The 20,990-nt window shown below is 40.6% G+C and overlaps 1 protein-coding gene across 9 annotated transcripts in view; it reads left to right on the forward strand.

The window, feature by feature from the left end:
* The window catches only part of PEX5L (peroxisomal biogenesis factor 5 like), a 228,911-nt gene that overhangs the window by 190,072 nt on the left and 17,849 nt on the right, over positions 1-20,990 (forward strand). For all 9 annotated transcript variants that reach the window (XM_043594842.1, XM_043594839.1, XM_043594841.1 and 6 more), the window contains 2 exons: positions 17,993-18,109; positions 20,365-20,508. In XM_043594842.1, the coding sequence (XP_043450777.1) occupies positions 17,993-18,109; positions 20,365-20,508 (261 nt within the window). The remainder of the gene's footprint in view (positions 1-17,992; positions 18,110-20,364; positions 20,509-20,990) is intronic.

Raw genomic sequence — 20,990 nt, forward strand, 5'->3', positions numbered from 1 at the left:
CAGAGGAATTTCAATCCATCCAGAACCTCTTTTCCATTTTTTGTTAGGTTCTGTAGAAAAGAGTGCTCCAATGGTGGATTTTTTTCCAGGGCCGATGGAGTCTCTGGCCTGGTATTATATTGGTCTTCTCTTCTGTGTTTTGATACTGGGAATGAGGCAGCCACTGCCAGCAAGCTAGATTCAATGCCTAGTATCTTTGGCAGAGAAAATATTTCTCCATTTCTATCCAAATTAATCCTCACAGGCCAATAAATCAATACACAAAGAGCATGTGTGATGATTTTGACCATCTGGAATTTTTCTAAGGCGTTGGTGGTCATAACAGAAACTACCTGGCTCCACAGTAGCTATGAGTATCTAGTTATTAGCTCGGACTAGCGTGAGCACATCCCCCTTTCCATGTGATAGCACCACCTGATCCAGGGCAGGGGAGCTCCTGGCAGCTTTTCCTTATCTTTGCCTGATCATTCAGTCAGCTAGTTTGATTCCAGCATCAAAGAAAACAACTTTAACCCATTTCTCCCCAATACTCTCATAAAATAACAAACTGGATCTAGACTATCTTCAAACCTGGTCAACCATTATAACAATCGGGTAGTCAAAAAGAAAAAGGAAAAAAGTCAAAATAGCAGTACAGTATGATCAATATACCAGTGATTTTTTAATCTGACTTTTCCAAAACAACTGACCCAATTTTTTTTTCCTTAAATACGCCCAAAGTGTGGGAGGAGGAAGCTTTTCACAGTGTAAGGCAGTGTCTACATGGTTATTAGATATAACAAGTTAAATTCTTTATCACCAGGAAAAAATGCTACAAGGGAACTGCTTCTAAACCAATGGCTCTAGTGGCCTTCCCTGCAGCTAAGGGAAAAGCTAAGGAAAGGAGAGGAGGAAAGAACCTGTTTCCATGCTCAGACAGTCTAAGGTTGCTTTAGTTGTACCAATAAATGCTACCCCTGGTGGGCTCTCTGTCCTAAATCCATTCATTATTTCACTCAGTGCTCACAGCAGCTCCAAATCACTCCCATTTGTCAGTTCGCAAACTGACGTCTGCATACAGAGGGCAAGGAGAGACTGAAGAAAGAGGCAGACCACTCCACATTGGTAGGAGGCAGTTTAATAAGCAAGGGAACTTAGTTACAGGGCTTCTGTTGGGCAGCAAGATGAGTGTATCTCTACACCCACCTGCCAAATCTTAAAAATTTATCTAGAGACATTAACTGGGTTCAGTCACATAATTCGCTGCATACGGTTGCAATAAAATCGTACTATCTATACAGTCTACATCCTTAAAAATGGCTCCAACCATGGGAACTGTAGGCAGAATGTATATGCCAAGGACAAGGGAAGGGGTGAGGAGCCTCCAGTTGCTGGGGTCCAACTGAAGAATCAACCAGCAATCACTTCCTCTTAATAACCTCTTCTAATGTCTTACCTCTCCTGATTGGCTCTTAGAATCTTATGTGTCCCCCTCTTCTGCAATGTGCCCTGAGTGGTCAGCAAGGGTGTTAATAACATGGAGGTGGTTTGTTTGTTAGTTGTCTGACTGCACTGGAGGCAGATACTACAGCAACAATACAGGCAAATGTAAAAGAAAATAGATTAAGATGATTACCAAAATAACAATTTTTTCCATCAAGAACCCCATGATCCAAACCCCTGATTTACTTAGTCCCCTAGACTGGGGTTCAGATCACTCAGGGCATTCGTTATATTTTTATATGATTAAAATAGATGATACATACTAGATTCATCAGGTATGAACACATAACATTTTCTTTGGATAATGGCACAGGTGCCTCCCCACAAAGCAATAATAATGCCCAAGGCTATCCTATTTTGGAGGACAGCTTTTTCCATCAGAGACATTTCAGTATTCATTAAGGACAGGCTTTGCTGGCTATCAGTTAAGGTTTGTTGGGTGAATTTAGTAAGAGCTTCTGTGTGCACCATATCATCCTCCAGGCCAATGGAGAGAACAAAGAAGGCAGCCAAGAGATTTTATCAGTGGAAAACAGAACATACCCACCTGACCTTGAGGAGAGGGAGGTTGGCAGCTTTAGGAACTTGACCCAGTTGTACATACCATACATGTTGGCCAAGGGAGGCAGCGCTGTCAGGCGTAAGGATCTACAGTGGTGGTGGGAGATACTAGACCAGAACCCCTCTCTCGGTGACACATGTTCCATTCCATGTATCATGCATTTCAACAGGTTCAGCTTGTAGCAGGACAGTGGAATCTCAGTGGAGACTGAGTAGTTCCCCACACTTAGAGGTGTAAAATAATCTACCCATTCCAGTGGGACGTCTTATTGCAAATTCCAGTAGATGACATCTTTCCCAGGCACGATGGGGTTTGGTGTTCTCAGCAGCACATCACATTGATTCATGGTGAGAGCTGGGCAATGGCTGTTTACCATGACTTTTTTATCTTTACAACATCAAATGTCTCAGCAGCAGTCTCCAGTTTGGCATACAGGATAATAGTCCCTACTGGTTGATTATTCAAATGAAGTAAAGCCTGGGACAGTACTTTAGTCTATCCAGCCAGGGTAGTTTTACCTGATACTAATTTAATTTGTTGCTTCAATATTTTATTTTTTCCTTTCTTTAACCCTACTGCTTGTGGGTGGTTATAGGGGGCATGGAACCATGGAACATGGTCATGTTCTTTTGGCCAGTCTTGCACATTATCACTTTTGAAATGTGATCCCTGATCACTGTATTTTTGACAAGGGTGTCTGTACATGGTACTCAGCTTTTCTAATTCTTTAATGGTAGCAGCCTGGTTTGCACAGTGATGGGAAAACTTGGGTTAGGCCAGATACAGTGTCCCCATAAACCAAGGCATATTTAGAAACTTTGCTCTTAAGGGCGGGGCTAATATAATCAATTTACCAATCTTTCACAGGTTGGGAACTCCCATGGATGTCCCCAGACTTCTCTAGCAATTGTCTTGGGCATTATTAAGAACACACAAGATAAGCTTTTAATGCATTAACCAAGTCAGTGTATTTCAAGGGCAATCCTGCATCCTGCATCCCACCTGAATGCTAGTGGCCGTTTATTCCTATGCATCCAATCTTTTGTATCTACTGAAGAGTCAATTGCTAGCACTTGTGTACCCAGGCTAAGGCATCAGCTTCCTGATTGCCAGGAAGGATCAGTGTCTTATTATTTAAGGCATGGAAAATAGTGAGGACTGCCTCAGGCTCCTACAGATGAAACTGAATATATATCTTGGGATATGGAAACTGAATTTCCATATATCTTGACCACACAAGGGCATTCATGGTCATCCATCTTTAGGCTTCCCATTGTCTAAGCCATAGGGTTAATCCCTTTAGAACAGCCCAACTATATGTAAAGGGTTAACAGCCAGGGCTCCTGAGCAATCACAGACAAAATGCTCCGAGTTCAGCCCACTGGCTGCTGTGATTCATTCTTGTTTCTAGGCATCTGTATACTAGGCTTCAGTGAGAATTTCCCCCATTCTCTTTCTACCGGCCACAAGGGTCCCATAGGAATAGGGGCAGGATATTTATAGGATCTACATATCCTACAGGGTCTAGTAGCACCTGCAATTCCAGAGACGGTGGGCTAGCAGACAGGGTGCTCCTCTGTTGCAAATAGGCATACCGTTTAGCCAAAGTGGGAGTTTGATCCATGGCAGAGGTAGATCAGTGAAACATATTTTTAATTCATCTGTTGATAGGAGGGGAAGTTCTTATCATGATATACTGTTCCTTTGTGAGAAGCTCTACCTAGAGGAGCACTGTGTCCACTGCTAGCAGCTGTTGCTCTGTGGGGTACATCAGGTTTCTCTCCCCTTCCAGAGCTGGGACAAAAATTGTAGGCGTCTTCTCTCCTTCTGTTGTCCCTGCCATAGTACCCAACCCATACCTTCTGGAGTCACAGACACATCTAATTTAAATGTTAGCCCTCTGTGAGAAATGTCCAGAGCTTTAACCTGCCTTACTAGTGTTTTTGCCTTCTCAAAAATGACTTGTTGTTTTGACCCCCCAGTTCCACGTGTACCCTTTTTCTTACTAGGTGGCATAAAAGGCAGAGGCGCTGTGCCAGGTGGGAATAAAAGTCCTTCTAAACCCCTAAATCTCTACAAAGATTTTCATCTCTCTCATGTTTTGTGGGAGTGGATAGGCTTGCATCGTGTCAATCATAGCTTTGGGGACAATGTGTGTCTTATCCAACCAAACAACTTCCAAAAACTTTATGGCAGCACCTGGGCCTTGAATTTTCTGGGGTTTATTGCCTATCCTTTCCTCACAGATGTCCAGCAAAGCCCACAGAGTATCCAGCAAATCTTCATGTGTTAACATTATATCATCAATGGAATCGGGCCATTGTATTGGGCTACCATCCCATGACATAATATGAAGCTTTGCACGTAGCCTTAGGGAAGCACTTGAAGTGTCCATTATTGTCTCTCCCACATGAAGGCAAATTGATCTTAGTTATTAGAAACCTGTACTTGCCAGAGTCTTTTCCATGAATCTCTTTGAAGATGAAGCACTTTTGCAGGAACATTTTTGCAAAAGCATCAGAGTAAAATAATAACTGTCTATAAATGACAAAAGACTTTAAAAATGGCCATCGTTAAAGATCTGATGAGAGTTCATTATAATGCAATTGACAAGGAGATTTAGTTATTTCTATGACATACATTTTAAAATTGTGACTGATAACATTATATACCAGGACATATCAGATTTTTAGGAATTCCATATAAATATACCCTAAGGAAAGCTTATCTGATATGCACTCTTTTTAATTTAGCATATCAAATAAGCCTAATTAGTTTAATATCTCCCTTTGATAAGGAGAGAAAACACATCTTTTGAGATGTTCCAGGGATCTGAAAAATCCCTAAGTTAGGACAAGGTCAACAAGCCCTCATTTAAATTTGATTTGGTGAATTTTGTCAAAAATATCAAAAGATTTAAAACAGTTGATTAAAAAGGGTCATAGTTCACCATGAAACAATACTTACTTATCATTTTAACCAAAGTGACAAAGATTTGAAAGGCAAATACAGAAAGTCATATAGTTGTAAAAAAAAACTTAGCTCGGGGAGACTTCGTGGCTCAGTCAGTTAAGCATCCAACTCTTGACTTCAGCTCAGATCATGATCTCATGGTGCAGGGTTGGAGCCCCGCATTGGACTCTGTGCTGAGAGAAGGTGCCTGCTTGGGATCCTCTGTCTCCCTTTCTCCCTGCCCTTCTCCCACCCTCACGCATGTGCACATGCAGTCTCTCAAAAATAAATAAACTTTAAAAAAAATTATCCATTAAATAAAAATCTTAGCTCTTTTAATGGAGAAGACTCAGTTTTTCATAAGTAATCAAAGACCTGATAAAGACCATATGACGCAAAATGAAATTATTTTGATAAAACATAGAATCTTTGTTTTCTAGGCAGATTACTTAAAAGATAAAGGAAAACCTTTCATAATCTCATCAAGGACAAACCAATAGTCCAAGAAAACTTTGTCCCTGTAGAAGATGAAAGAAAATAAAGTTTCAGTTTTACATAAATACACCATTGATGTTAAAGCTTACTTTTCTTTAAGACAATTAAATAGAGCTCTTTTGCAACTTAATTTTGGTAATTTTGGTAATTACCAAATTAAAAAGAAAAACATCACACATGTAATATATGTCCATGGACATACATAACAGACACACAGACACAAAAAAAGATCCCATAGCTTTCCTTCCAAAACTCTAGCCATGAATTCAGTACAATATAAAATTCACTAGTTTATAAAGCAGTTAAATCCAAATGTGTTTCTGGCAGATGAAACAAGTAAAGGTTACCCACTCATATGGCTAAAGTTTTTTATTACTATTTGTAGAGAAGACTTTTAAGATTTGTATGTGCCCTTTAATAGTAATCTTTTGGAGGCTGTGGACTAGATTTGGGGCAAGGGAGTTTCTATAGCAAACTGTATTTTAGAAAGCATCTTTCCCCCTTTTCTCTCTTCAGTCCCAGGCAATCGTGGGCAGGGTTTTAGTTGTCTCCTGTGGTATTTAGATTTCCAGGGCATGATAAGACTTACAACTTCAAGGGACAGAGAAAGAATCCAAGTTTCTTCTAGGAGTTTTAGGGGTATATTTCTTCATTATTGGAAATCTAGAGTAGTTACTATTTAGATTTTCCCTTTGTGTTAGGAGTCAAACTTCACGAGACTGTCAGTTGTCACTGTCAATCACCATAACATCCTCCTCTTTGCTCTTGGCTCTCTTCACTTTCCTAGAGATTTCTCCTCTTAATATCCCAATCAGGCTTTGTCACAAGCTCTTGGATCTTAACCCAAGGCATCTTGTACCCTTTTAGCTTTGCAAAATTGACCACCAAGTTCCTCAACTTATTATCCTCCTCTCCCACCTTTTCTGCCAGCCCCAAAGCTAGCAAAGTAGTGGACAACTGCTTGTCTTTCTATAGCTCAGCTCTTCCAACTTTCTAACTCAACTTCAGCCTCTAGTTGGGCATCAGTGACCAGCCAAGCTGCCCACATGAGAGGCCAGCCCACTGTGGCAGCCACTCATTTCCCTTCTTTGCTGCAGTGTGCTATGTGTAGTTTCTCAAACACATATATCAAACCTGCTAGCATTTTCAGGGTGTCCTGAGACTCACATGGTGGTCCACGAGCATCTAACATATGTGACCACCTCTCCTCACATAGAGATCGGTGGCCAACACAGGATTTCCCCCATGAATGCCTCTTTCCCAAGGCCCATTACTTTGGTCTCCTAGCTGGCTCACCAACTGTTGGTTCCTAAACTGGGCCCATACACAGAAGGCAAGGAGAGACCTACGAAAACGGCGACCACTCTAAATTGGTAGGTGGCAGATTTAATAAGAAAGGAAACTTGCATACAAGGCTTATCTTATGTGGCTGCAAGAAGAGATCTCCACACCTGCCCACCAGAATCTTAAAAAGTTTATATAGAGGCCTTCACTGGGTTCAGTCACATATACCATCCAGATGGTCTCAATAACACCTTCCTCTCTCAAGGCCGCATCCTTAGAACAGCTTTTGCTATGGGAACCGTAGGCAGACCATACATTCAAAGGATGGGGGAGTATGTGAGGAGCTTCTAATTACCCAGGTTTAGCTCTAGGACCAACTGGCAGTCACATCCTCTCAATTACCTCCTCCAACAACATCATTTTAATTTGGAAAAACTGGGACATAGACTTTGTAACTTATTCAAGGTCACACCACAGTTAAGTGGCAAGAATGAGATTCTGACCAGGTCTAACCCCAAAACTTCCACTCTTAATCACTATTTCTAATACAAAAAATGTTTGCATGTTTTGCAGACCCTGAACCAATCATAGAATTTAAACATTGTTGGTCACCAGAAAAAAAATAATTTCTTTATCAAAGATTTTCTCTTATTGAAATTATTTTAAAAGAAACAACAATATAGGAAATCAGAAAGTTGGGGGAGGAAAGGCTAGCTAGGAACTCCTTAGAATTCCCATGACATTAATAAATTAGCTGTTTTCATTTTTTTCATATTCCTTCCAGTCTTTGTCCAATCTGTATATGTAATTATATGTATTTTCAAAGCCATTTTAAATGAATAGCTAGTATTGAAATGATAAACTCATCAAATGAGTTGTCTTCTTAAAAACAGACAAAAAGGGGGGCGCCTGGGTGGCGCAGTCGGTTAAGCGTCCGACTTCAGCCAGGTCACGATCTCGCGGTCCGTGAGTTCGAGCCCCGCATCAGGCTCTGGGCTGATGGCTCAGAGCCTGGAGCCTGTTTCCGATTCTGTGTCTCCCTCTCTCTCTGCCCCTCCCCCATTCATGCTCTGTCTCTCTCTGTCCCAAAAATAAAATAAACGTTGAAAAAAAAAAAGAAAAAAAAAAAAAAAAAAAAAAAACAGACAAAAAGCATTTTAATTCTTCCCTCCACATTCTGGGTTTCATTTCCTCTTCTGGAACAATAACAATGACAGATTCTTGAAGAATTCTGATTCACACAGCAGATGTGAGGATTAGAGAACCTGCTGGCTAATTGGAGATAAGTTTCACTGGAAAAAGTCACATGAAAACAAACTATATGTGGTAAATTCCTACCCCTGAGCTTCTCAGGATATACCGAATTTATCCCACCAAAGAGTTCTGTTTTTGTAGAACTTCAGATGCCCTGAGTCTCTACATCAGCATTTTCCAAGCTGTGTTCTAGAGAACCCTAATGACAGATGCACACTTAGAGTTTCAAGGTAAATACATTTAGTGACTACTGTTTACATCCCCGCTGAGAGATTTAAAATGTACATTAGCATATGAACATCCTGGGAAGTCATGCAGTAAGGAACGCGTTCACTTTTGTCCAGAAGTTGCAAACAAGCTACTTCCAGGAGCCAGGTGGGTAAAGATAGTGATCTGGTGGTGGCTGTGATGAAGTGGAAACTACACGTACCACCTGACAGTTGCTGCTTCTGGTCCACGTGGGCCTAATATTAGCATATCTTCATGAGATGTCTGAAATCTGGGTTTTGATGGAAATTTTACATCCAGTTTGAGTGGGGAAAAAAACATGTCTCTTGGCTAGATTGGGCCCCTAGGCCACCAATTGGCAGCCTCTGGGTTAATCTAAGGTTTCTCAAGCTCATTTGACTACAGAACTCTTTGTTTCTAGAATACTCTTTGGGGAAATGCTACCACACTTCATTCTCCTGCCAACCCTTTAAGGTCACTCTCTACATCTAGTCTTCCTCCCGTGCTCCAGTCTTCCAACCTAAAGTATGTTCCAGTTACTATGATTGTGTAATAAATTACTCCAACACTTGTGGCTTAAAAAAAGCAATATTTATTTTGCTCAAAAGTTGTAGTTTGGGTAAGTCTCAGAGAGCATGATTCATCTTTATTCCACTACATGTCGGTGTGACTCAAAGCCTCGTGGAGATGGTGAGGGATGGGAACCATCCAATGGCATTCTCAGGGCACCTGGCTCGTTCAGTCAGTGGAGCATGTGACTCTTGATTTTGGAGCTGTGGGTTTGAGCCCCACATGGCATCTAGAGATTGCTTAAAAATAAAATCTTAAAAAAAAAACAAATAAACAAACAAAGGCATTCTCACTCAAACGTCAGGCTTATGCCAATAGTCACCTGACACCTTAGCTGCAATGGCTTAGAACACCTACATGTGACCTTTCTTTGAGGCCTGGGCTTCCTTGCTAGATATCTAGCCATCTAGATAGCTAGATTCCAGGAGTGAGCTGTCCTGACAGGGTTACAAGAGTGTGGGAGAGGTGCTGGTGCTTGTCTCACAGAGTCAAAGAATGAGTTTCATGGACAACAGAGTGAGCGAAACAATAGAGTTTATTGAGGAAAGTACAAAGCTCTCAAGAGTGAGAGGGGTCCCAACTGGGTAACTGCCAAGGATTTTTGTCTTTGACTTTTTATTGGGGCCTTATCAGAAAGTTGTGACACTCCACTTATGCACCTAACCCAGGCAGGTCTAGAATATGTTTATCCATTTTTTTTTCCAAACCCTGCCACAGCTTCAGCCTCCCACTTACAGCTGCAACCTTCCCAAAGAGTCCGTTATCTCCCTGACTAACGTGAACCCTTTTCCTTGCCAAGAGGAAAAGGGAGAAGCAGGCAGAACCTGCATCACCTTGTAGGATCTAGCCCCAAAAGTCACAGCACGTCATTTCTGCTGCATTCTATTTGTCAAAGCAAGTATTCAAAGACAGGCAAGTGACTCCACCTCCTTAAAGGAGGGTGGCAAGGTTCTGAAGAGGATGGGGGACCGGAAATACCATTTTAGCCAATTTGGAAGATGCAATCTTCCAGAAAAAAGAAAGAATGAGGGGCACCTGGGTGGTTCAGTCGGTTAAGCATCCAACTCTTAACTTCAGCTCAAGTCATGAACTCATGGTCCTGAGGTCGAGCCTGGCATCAGGCTCCATGCTGGATGTGGAGTCTGCCTGAGATTCTCTTTCCCTCTCCCTCTGCCCCTCCCCCACTCGCACATGCTTGCGCTCTCTAGCTATCTCTCTCTTTCTCTCTCTCAAAAAAAAAAAATTCTGGCTCTTTCATTTAACAAAAATAATGTGACTTCGAGCAAGTGATTTCATCTCTTTTTGCACCATTTGTTTACTGTATCCTGAATTACAGTTGCCTCTGCTTTTACTTAGACTGTAAGCATCTTGAGAGTAGCACTCACATCTAAGTTTTTTGTTTTATTCTTTAATGCTGCTGTAATGCAAGTGCAGACACGTACTTGGGGTTTAGTACATATTTCTAATACCTTATTTTATTACAGCTAATAGGGAGATTCTCAGTAACTTTTCACCGCTTGTAAACATGGTCAAAGGAGACGAAATGCCCCCCCCCCCCAGAACTGAATCACACTGCCTTTAGTTCATTATTGTTCTGTGTTGGTCTCAGCCTATCAATGACCGGTGCTGTGGCTGGACCAACGCCTGTGGTTCTTATTATGATTTCAAGATGCTCTCAGCAATAACCACCAGGAAATTTTGAAAGAGAAAATGTTTCTTATAAGTTCTGAAAATTACATGGCCCACCTGGAGCCACACAGTGAGGTCATGGGTAGAGAGAAAGAGAGCAGGCCCAGGGTTCTGCTTTTATTGGGGTTGAGGGCAGGGGACCTAGAGTTTTGAGGGCTCATTCTTCATTGGTTTTAAACCATTCACTCATTTAAAACAGAAGTGCAGGAATTTAGAGCCTGGGAGGAGGAAAAAACAACCAGCCCAAATGGTCAGTTATTGAAATCAACCAAGCTGTCTAAAACAAAGTAGCCTTGGGAGTAGGGGTGGGGGAGGGGGCAATGCATGACCTGGCTCCTGATCTAACGGCAAGGTGTCTTTTATCAAGATAGCCATTTTGAAGTGGATGCCTCATCAATCAAAACTTAAGTCAGGCATTTGCCTTACAAAAAGAAAGCCAACTGTCAGGGCTTGCACTGCAACTATCCATCCACATGCCACTTCCTTTATCACAGGACTTGTGACCGTATGGATGTGAGGCAAGGCTCAAACCCCAGAGCCCTCCCATCTTCTTTTTTAACTGAGCCAGCCAGGCTTCCATGCTCCCATCTCCTTATGCCTATCCCAAAGTAGCCCTGTTGTCCTCTATCACCAGCTGCCCAAAGAGCCACCAGGAAGCCTGCTGAGAAATCGGCCCCACAAAACCTTATGCCCAAAGCAGCAGCAAACCCCAGGTTTGGTCTGCAAACCTCCAGGCCCAGTGCACCTATAAGAGTAGTTCTTTGCTGCGAATACAGATACCAAATGGAGCCACAAACTGATAGAATCTTGTCAAACTTTGGCTCCACAAAGGCATTCATTTGCTAATGAATATGCTAAAATCTCTTTCAAAATGACCATACCCATTTGAAGGACAAGTTTTCCTCATTGTGCATTAATACTCCATTCCTCTTTGCAGCTTGCCCTGGGAAGAAGACTAGAAAGAACAGGAAAATATCTTAGATTCTGACATCCTCCTCAAGCTTGTATTAAATTATTTCTAACCTCCTGTTTCCTTTCCTCTCCTTCCCATCATTTCCAATTTTTCCTCCCCACATTTCTGCAGCCAGCCTGCTACCACATTGTTTGGTGAAAGCCTCAGGCTATTTGCCATGTGCCTGCCAACTTCTGCAGTGATGGCCGATTTCATTAAACAAGGAAGCGTGTCTAACCCAGAGGCAACCAGAAAATCTATGTTGAGTGCTAGTACCAATATTTTTGTTTTTCAACATTTCTGAACCACGGAGTTAACAAGTTATGCTATTGCACCCTCGCTATCCTGAGAAATAATTTTTTTCATTTATGAATATAAAATTACAGTAACTACTGATTCGTTTGTTCTTAATGTTACTAGTTTTAAGCACTTCACATACATTGTTTCACTTAATCTGCACAACCACTTCAGGAGACTTTCTACATTTTACAAACGAGAAACTGAGTTAAAGAGTTGAGCTGAATTGCCAAAGGTCTCTTGACAAGGGACATAGCCAGTTTTGCGACCTGTTTTACTTGATGCCAAAGCCCATGGATTTTCTTCCCTATACCATTTAGGTTGAGAAAGGGGCATGCGTGACCCTTTTCTTATCTCATAGAGATTTTATTAATTTTGAGCCTTCCTGTTTGACTCAGTTTGTCAGTTCATTGATAATGTTGCGATCAGACACACTCAGGGTCCTAAGGGACCATAGAATTCATTAGGTCAAGCTAATCTGTGAATCGTCTTTACAGCACTTCTCACATTGGTCATTGCACTTCTGTTTAAAGACTTCTAATGTTGGGGAACCCAGTCTTCTGAGGAGGAAGCAGCCCATTACATTTTCGGGCATTTGATTAAAATCTGCCCCCCAAGAACTGCCATTCATTCACCCTAGTCCTTCTGTCTGCAAGACAAGGCTAAACCTGCTTACTCAGCTCCATCACCCTGTGAGCGTTGCTTTACCAGTGAATTGTTTCATAAACCAGGTTACTCCTGCCTGCCTATTCACTCTTGCCTGAATAGATGCCAGTTTGCCAATGCCCCTCACTACATGGCCCCCCCAGGACTACACCCAGAGCTCAAACTAATTCTGACCAATCAAAATTCTATCCCATCCTCCATCAGGATGCTGACCATCTATTCTTGCAGCCCCAGGTTGAGTAGTTCTTTGGGCAGCCACATGGAATCTTGGACTATTAGCTTTTAGTCAATAAGATATGTGAGTACAGATGTTTTGGCCACATTTTGCTAAGCTGGGCTACTAGATCCCAGGGCAGTAAGGTCTCTAACTGATCCGCACATAATTTCACATTAACAAAAACTGTTTGTGGCAAATATTTTACCCAAGCTTGCACAGTGACTTTCATTTCTTGCCATGCCTCTTTTCTTCTGCATATAGATAATGGATTGCTTAAGTTTTGATCCAGTGACAGTTAATCAATAGATGTCTAAAGAAAGAAAAAGAAAGTCAGACTCCTCACAGACACAATGGGCATTCAATCTTACATCAAACAGTTCTTTCACAGCACAACCCCAGGATCCTTCTAATCAACCATTATGTTTGACTACAAAATTGAAAGTATCTCTGCTTTAACTCAAGGATGACCAAAATAGGGTGGTGAATGGGAGCTGGCAATATGCTGTTCTTCCTTAAAAGTCCCTGGTTCTAAATTAAATTGCTGATTTTTTTTACTCTTTATATTTTAATTTCATTAATATTTAATTTTGTCATGGTTCTTATAGAAATTTTTATGTTCTAGTTTTACAGTCAAAAAGTAAAGAGAAAATGTCAGCTTTATTCTTGGGAAAATGCTTTAAAGTATAATTTTTAGAGATCAGTGAACAGACTAGAAGCCTGCTTTCCATCCCCCTTATTCTGATCTTTCGAGTCAATCTGCGTAAACAAACCTGAGTGTCTAATCAATTCAGACTTCTTACCTTACAGGGGACAAAAAAAAAAAAAAAAAATGTACAGGTGACTTTAAGCACACATCTCTTCTTTCCAACCACTGATACAGAATATTAGTTCGAAGGAATTCGAAGAAGCAAGAGATGCCTCTAGTGTAGGGTCTTTTGGAGAAAGACCATGGAGGAATTGAAATTGAAAAGAAGTATTTTTTAACCAAATCTTACTTTTTCACAAAAATAACGTGCTAGCAGGGCACCGGGGTGGCTCAGTTGGTTAAGTATCTGACGCCTGGTTTCGTTTCAGGTCATGATCTCACAGGTGTGTGAGTCTGAGCTCCACATCAGGCTCTACGCTCGGTGCAGAGTCTGCTTGGGATTCTCTGTCTCCCTCTCTTTCTGCCCCTCCTCTGCTTGCTTGCTCTCTCTCTCTCTCTCTCTCTCTCAAAGATAAATATATAAACTTTATATTAAAAAAATAGGGGTGCCTGTGTGTCTCAGTCAGTTAAGCCTCTCACTTCAGCTCAGATCATGGTCTCTGACAACTCAGAGCCTGGAACCTGCTTCAGATTCTGTTTCCATCTCTCTCTGCCCTTCTCCCGTTCATGCTCTGTTTCTGCCTCTCTCTCAAAAATAAATAAACATCCAAAAAATGTTTTTTTAAAATAAAATAAATAAAAATAAATAACATGCTAGCAATAGAAAATTTTGGAAATGCTGTAAGATACAAGGAATGGTAATGGGACAAATTACTCACAACCATGAAAGTAGTAGTATGGGTGCATTTCTCTACAGTCTTTTTTCCCCAACACAGTATTTGTTGTTGTTTTCTATCATTATGATCATACTACTTATAAAGGCCCAAAGCCTGCTCCATGCTGTAATAACTCTTCATAAATACCATTTTAATTGCTACATAACAGTTTTTTTTTTCCATAATCTCTTAACTTTGCTCCTATTTTTGAATAATTAGGTAGAAGGGAAAGATTTACATAGAGGAAAGTTATCTAGAAGAGGGTACGTATTTACAGCAAATTAAAACACCAGGATACTCATAGATGTATATTTGGGCTTGGAGGTTATAGGTGAGGTCTTTGTTTTATTCTTTATATTTTTCTCAGTGATACAAAAACACTAATGAACACACCTACACTTATTTAGTATTTACCATATACTTCATGCCACAGATATATTTTCTCATTTAATCCTCATAACAACTAACCAAGATCACTGTTATATGTTCACTTTTAAAATAGGGAAAATGAGGGGCGCCTGGGTGGCTCAGTCGGTTAAGCGGCCGACTTCAGCTCAGGTCACGATCTCGCGGTCCGTGAGTTCGAGCCCCGCATCGGGCTCTGTGCTGACAGCTCAGAGCCTGGAGCCTGTTTCAGATTCTGTGTCTCCCTCTCTCTGACCCTCCCCTGTTCATGCTCTGTCTCTCTCTGTCTCAAAAATAAACATTAAAAAAAAATTTAAAAAAAAAATAGGGAAAATGAGACCTAGCGGAGTTAAGGGTCTTGCAGAAGGTTAGTGATGGAGCCACATTTTTTTCCCAGTTCCACCTGAGCAGAGGGCTACCCTTCTCAACCACGATACCACATATCCCAAGCTTTTCATGAATATCAACCACTGTTATAATCATTTTTAAAAATGAAAGTAGATTGCAAATAGCTCATTTCTGATGTAGGCAGATAGCTTATTACCTGTAGAATATAAAAAACAATCTACCAAAATCCTAGAACAGCTAAGAAAATCATCAATACATGAAATCCCTTCAGTCCTATCTACAATGGTTAAAATTCAAATATGTTTCAGGTTTCTCTAAGATTGATTAGAAATAGAAAAAAAGAAGCAGTGTTAATTGCAGTTACATGAATGAAATCTGGATTCTGAGACTGGATGAAAATTGTGCTAAAAGTAGTCGTCTGTAATTAAATGAAACTGTGCTGTGCACTTTAATTAGTCAGCATAATTTGTTCTAAGTGGTAAGTCCTGGAGTATCTCGTTAAATAAGAGCCTGACAGCCTCACCTTAACTGAGGTTCTGTTTCCTATAGCAGTCTTATTTATGCATCCACAACTCTAATTTGAAACTACAGGAAAGGTGATGCATCCTTTTGTAAACCAGCTGTACATGTTACAAAATCTTCTTCATTATTTCATTCAGAAGACTTGGGAAAATCAGTAAACATTATAAAATTCACTTGATAGATTTATCTTTGTTTCTATGCAGAGAAGCTGAACTACATTTTTGAAAAGCTATTCAAGAAAATGAGTCTCCAAATTTTTTTAAGTCTATTTATTTATTTTGAGAGAAAGAAAGCATGAGTAGGGAAGGGACAGAAAGAGAGGGAGAGGGAGGACCCCAAGTAGGTTCCACGCTGTCACCTGAGAGCCCACTGCAGGGCTCAATCCCCCAAACTGCAAGATCATGACCTGAGCCGAAATCAAGAGTCAGATGCTTAACTGACTGAGCTACCCAGACCCCCAGGTCTACGAAATTTTTTTCAAATTCCTCAGGACTTAGATATTCAGGTTTGTGGTATTTATAAAGGTCAGATAGTTGTTCTTCCTCATTGTTGTTTTGAACCTTTAAAAAATTATAACAGCAATGCATACTTAGAAAATTCAGAAAGTGCAAAAAAGTATAAAGCAGGAAAAACATCACCCATCATCCCTTCATTCAAAGACAGATTACTCTTAACATGGCAGTGTATGTCCTTTTAGTTTATTATCAAGCCATTGCTTTTGTATATTGGAGATCAATCTGTTTGCACAATTTGGAATTCTACTAAAAAGACTTGTTAAAAAATAAATTTTGGATTTTATTCCTAACCTTAACCTGGATGAGCGGTGGCCATTCCATGTGCTTCTAGCATCTCAGACACGGATTGTCAAGGTGCCTGCTGCCCTGAGCCTTCGTCAAGGGGAGGCCTCTGCTGAAGGGACAGGACCCATTCCTGTGGTAGGAAGGCATAGTGTAGATATAATAAAGGAGAATGACAAGACTGACTACTTACTTAGAAGCCTTGGATTAAACAAATTGGGTTGGCCCTTAATCCCGAAACATTTACTTCCGGAAGAAATAAGCTTAGAATTATCATTCGAGCAACTCTGAAGAGTTCCCACCAGAGAACAACCACTATCAGGCACGAGGGTAGAGAAGATGGTAAGATAGAAGGACTGAAAGGTGAAGGGCAACCCTGAAGGTGTCAGCAAGTCACAGGACTTAGAATCATAGAAATTGAGATTTGCAGGTAGAGCGTGCATGTCAGTCCCACACTCAGATGTTCAAGGGAAAATCCCTTGTTTTCTTTAAAGAAAATCAAGTGGTGTCTAAGCATCGCTCTTACCAACTGGAAAGTAACATAGTCTCAGGCACCAAATATGGAAGGATTATGGGGTGTCAGAAATCAAGGGCAGAGTCTTCATCCTCCATCTGTTCATGCTGATGGCTAACAGCCGACAAGCCCCAAGTGGTTCCTTGAAATCCAGTTTCTCTCGATGTCCCTGCCATGTGGGAATCAGAGTTCAAGTCAGCCCCCCAGCCATACCCTCTGGCACCCTCTTGGAGGTCAGGCCAGTTTGCAGGGGAAAACCTAAAAGCTAAGCACTAGTCTCCCATTCATCTCAGAACCCACCACCCTCCTTCTATTTTCCCACCCCTGAAAATTTCCCCTTCCTCTCTTAGGTTCTCTAAAATATTTGCCCCTTTCCCCTCACGCCAGGACACCCAAAGTACTCTCTCCAGGCTTAACAAAATAGAAGCTAACCAGGGACAGATCTTGCAGAAAATTTCTGCTTCAGTCCTCCCCTGAAGTAAAGGAGAGCCAACGTCCTGGTTTCCCTTTTGGAAGACATGAAGGAAATTATAAAGAGAAAAACACAAAGTAATATTTTCCAAAAAATCATCCTGCCATTGGTAAGACCTTAACTAAAAGGACTCCATTAAGTTCACACCAAAAGAGAGTCTCCTTAATGTTTTAGCCCTACGAGGCCATGCTTGCCGTAAGGTGATGAGCATGGGCTTAGAAGCCAGACCGAGGTTCTGATCCTGTGCAATCCTAGCTTTAGGACCATAATCCTCTAGACTCAGTTTTCTCCCAGCACAGTGCTTGGCACAGAGTAGGGTTAACTAATGTTATTTTCCCTTGTTCATGGCCAGCTGCCTCCCCAAGTCACTGCCCTTCCAGTCCCAAAGCCACTGCTCTAATTCCTCATATCCTGAGAGCGACTCTAAGAAAGACCATCCTTCCTAAAATATGTGGCTGGTACCCACACTTGAAACTGCTCAAGTAATGGATTTTTAGTTGAATTTGGTATATATGATATTGGTCCTTCAGATGGTAACTATTTTCCTGCTGGAGAAAGTCACAACCAATCCAGTTCAACACTTTGACCACTAAGGGCCCTCCAGAAGCTCTTCAACCATGAGTATCATTGGATGTGACCAGTTTGAACATTTTATTCCTCCTAAGAACTCCTTTTGATCTATGAGTAAAACTGTCTTCCTAGAAATAACCCAAGTGACATAGCATGTTCTTAAATCCATCTGTCTTCATTTTTACTATCTCCTAGTCAGATACAGAGTTTTGGGATAAGATGCAAGCAGAATGGGAAGAAATGGCCCGGAGGAACTGGATATCCGAGAACCAAGAAGCCCAGAACCAAGTTACAATCTCAGCTAGTGAGAAGGTGACCAATTCTGTTCTTATATATGCTGACCAGTTTTCTCAACCTCTTTGCACCATATTTTTATAAATTAGTTAACAACTATTTTGTGAAAATGTTAAGAATTAAACAGACAATTTAATGTCAATCTGACCTAGAAGAAATTCTGGTAGATGAAAACAATATAATCATCCAATGTGTGAAGACAGCAAAGCTGGAATGGAATATCCTTATTTTTATCAATGTTAATACGGTTTGGCAGTCAACAAGAGCTTGGATCCTGACTGCTGGCAAGTTACTGAACTGACTGACATTGAGGGTGGGTTGGAACAAGAACTGGCTGATCCCACAATGTTTTTCGTCAGTCATTCATGTGAGCCATGTGGATGAGCTAACAGAAATGGTATCAATGGACAGGGGAGTGAAGTGGGGGCTTAGGGCTACATTTCACAGGGTCCTCACACAGCTCACGAAAGAACTACATGGAAAAGATACCCTTCACACAGCCAGGTCCAGTCCCAAGGGGATTCCTCAAAGACATTCCCCTGATAGGAGCCCCAGCAAATGTGAGAGTTCAGTGAACAACCAGCCAAATTACCCATGATGTCCCAGTTGCCCTTGGATTTATGCTTTTAAAAACATTTTCAAAAATAAATTGAAATGATTCAAAAGATAGAAAAAAATATGGAATTTTCTAACTCAAGGGATACACACACACACACACACACACACATACATATATATGTTTGTATTATGGACTTTTTATGGTAGAAGAAGTCTCAATAGTATTTAGTTCTGGATAACTTCCATTTGTTCAATCCAACAAATATTTATTAAATGCCTACCTTGTAGTAAATATGATGATGAATAGTCTCCAATCTTAGGGGATTTTCAACCTACATAGTCATTCATTAAAACGTCTTCCTTACCACACCATTCTCTGTCCCTCGGTAGGCCAGGCATTCTCATAAAATCCGAAGAACTATCTTGTTAAAAATAACTCTTTTCCACAATGAAATCAAAACTAAGCAAGAAGAGAAGACATTGATACAGATTGTCAGACTCTAGGCTATAATTCGTGCACCTGAGGCATGGCTGGGCGCTGAGATTCTTGTCCCCGGGACCCCATATCTGTCATACCACTACATAAACTGGTCATACCCTGTGGCTTTGATAAGGGGGGTTGTCTTTCTCAATGCCAGTGGAGAATGAAGGTCTCCATTTAATGTATTTTAAAACCTTAGTAGCATCACCAACAGACTAGCTTATTTGTATCTATCAAATTAGAAAGACATTATGATAATCTATGCTGGTAAAGTTGCAACAAATCATTTCTCTCAGATAATTCCAATAAGAGTTTAACTTGAGACAAACTTTCTCAAAAACAGTTATACACATCAAGGGCTCCAAAATAGTTCATAACCTTAAGTCTAATGAAGCCCTCTAGAAGTCCATCCTAACGTAATAATCATATGCAGACAAAGATTTGAGCATGAGATCTTCACTTTAATCTTATTTCTGATAATAAAAAAATTGAAAGTAGCCTGAATGTCCATCAGTAGAAACTTAATTAAATAAGTTTAGGCACAAGATAGATAATTTTAAAAACCAAATGGGGCACAAGCTACAAAACTGCATATATATATAAGCTTATTTATTTAATTTATATATTCATAAAAATATTAGATTATTTATAAATTCTTTATTTTTTACATTTTCGAAATAAAAAATCTATAGCTTTAAAATATGCATTTTCAATGGGGCAGTATGGCCCACCATGGGGCAAAAACTGGTTCAAGGAGCAGGAAGGTAAAAAAAAAAAATCTCAGATATTGGAATGGTTTGTAGACCTCCAAAGGGCCAAAGCATATACACAGATGTACAGTATGTGGCATTAACATTTGAGGGGAACGGATGGTAGCACTTAGCAAAAATATGTCCAAAACTCTGTATTTTTTAAATCTTGGGGAGAAATGATTGAAACAAAAAGAACAAAAGAGCAACAGAGAAAGCAAACTCCAGAATATCAGCAGTGATATTTAGGTTGTAGCATTATGGGTAACTTTGCTTCTTTTTATATTATTCAATAACAAAATAATGTCATCTAAACTGTATACAGTGAGAATGTACTACATTCATAGGAAGGAAAGAAAACCAGTAATTTAAATTTAATTTTAATTAAAATAAATACACAAATTCAAATTCAAAAAGAGCTTACTGAACGTGAGAATGAAGAGATAAATCAATGGATCTTGTATTGGCCCTTCTCTGCGTTGTAGGGATATTACTTTCACACCGAAAATCCCTTCAAGGACTGGCCGGGAGCATTTGAAGAGGGCTTAAAAAGACTGAAGGAGGGGGACCTGCCCGTCACCATCCTGTTCATGGAGGCGGCAATTCTTCAGGACCCTGGAGATGCAGAGGTATCCTATCCCCTTCGTCCTGCCAGGCTCACAAAGTGACTACATGTAAATGAGGGACACAGGATGCCACAGAGTTCTACTGGGCTGCATTTTCTTCAGTTAAAGGTTCTCAAAGGAGTTAACCTGGTTTACTGTGCCGTGTGTTTGAAAGTTACAAATAGGTATACCTTTCTCTAACCAAATCTGCAGTATCTACAGTGCCCAAAATAAAAGGATGGGGACAAGAAATGAAAAACCAAAATTGCCAACCTAGAGGCTCAGCAATAGTTTTCAGGGGCCAGTGTATAGTTCCATCTAGGATTAGAGCCATACCCTATCTCACCCTTGATTTACTCACTCAATGTTTATTGAGCACATACTATGTCCCAAGAATTGTGCCAGACATGGGCTTCAAATATTGAGGAGCTGGAAAAAATGGAACCATTGAAAAGACACACTTGTGTTCTATCTGGAGAGACAAGGAAATAAATCAATGCAGTGTA

Source organism: Prionailurus bengalensis, chromosome C2 (assembly GCF_016509475.1).
Source record: "Prionailurus bengalensis isolate Pbe53 chromosome C2, Fcat_Pben_1.1_paternal_pri, whole genome shotgun sequence".
In the NCBI taxonomy this organism is placed as follows: Eukaryota; Metazoa; Chordata; class Mammalia; order Carnivora; family Felidae; genus Prionailurus; species Prionailurus bengalensis.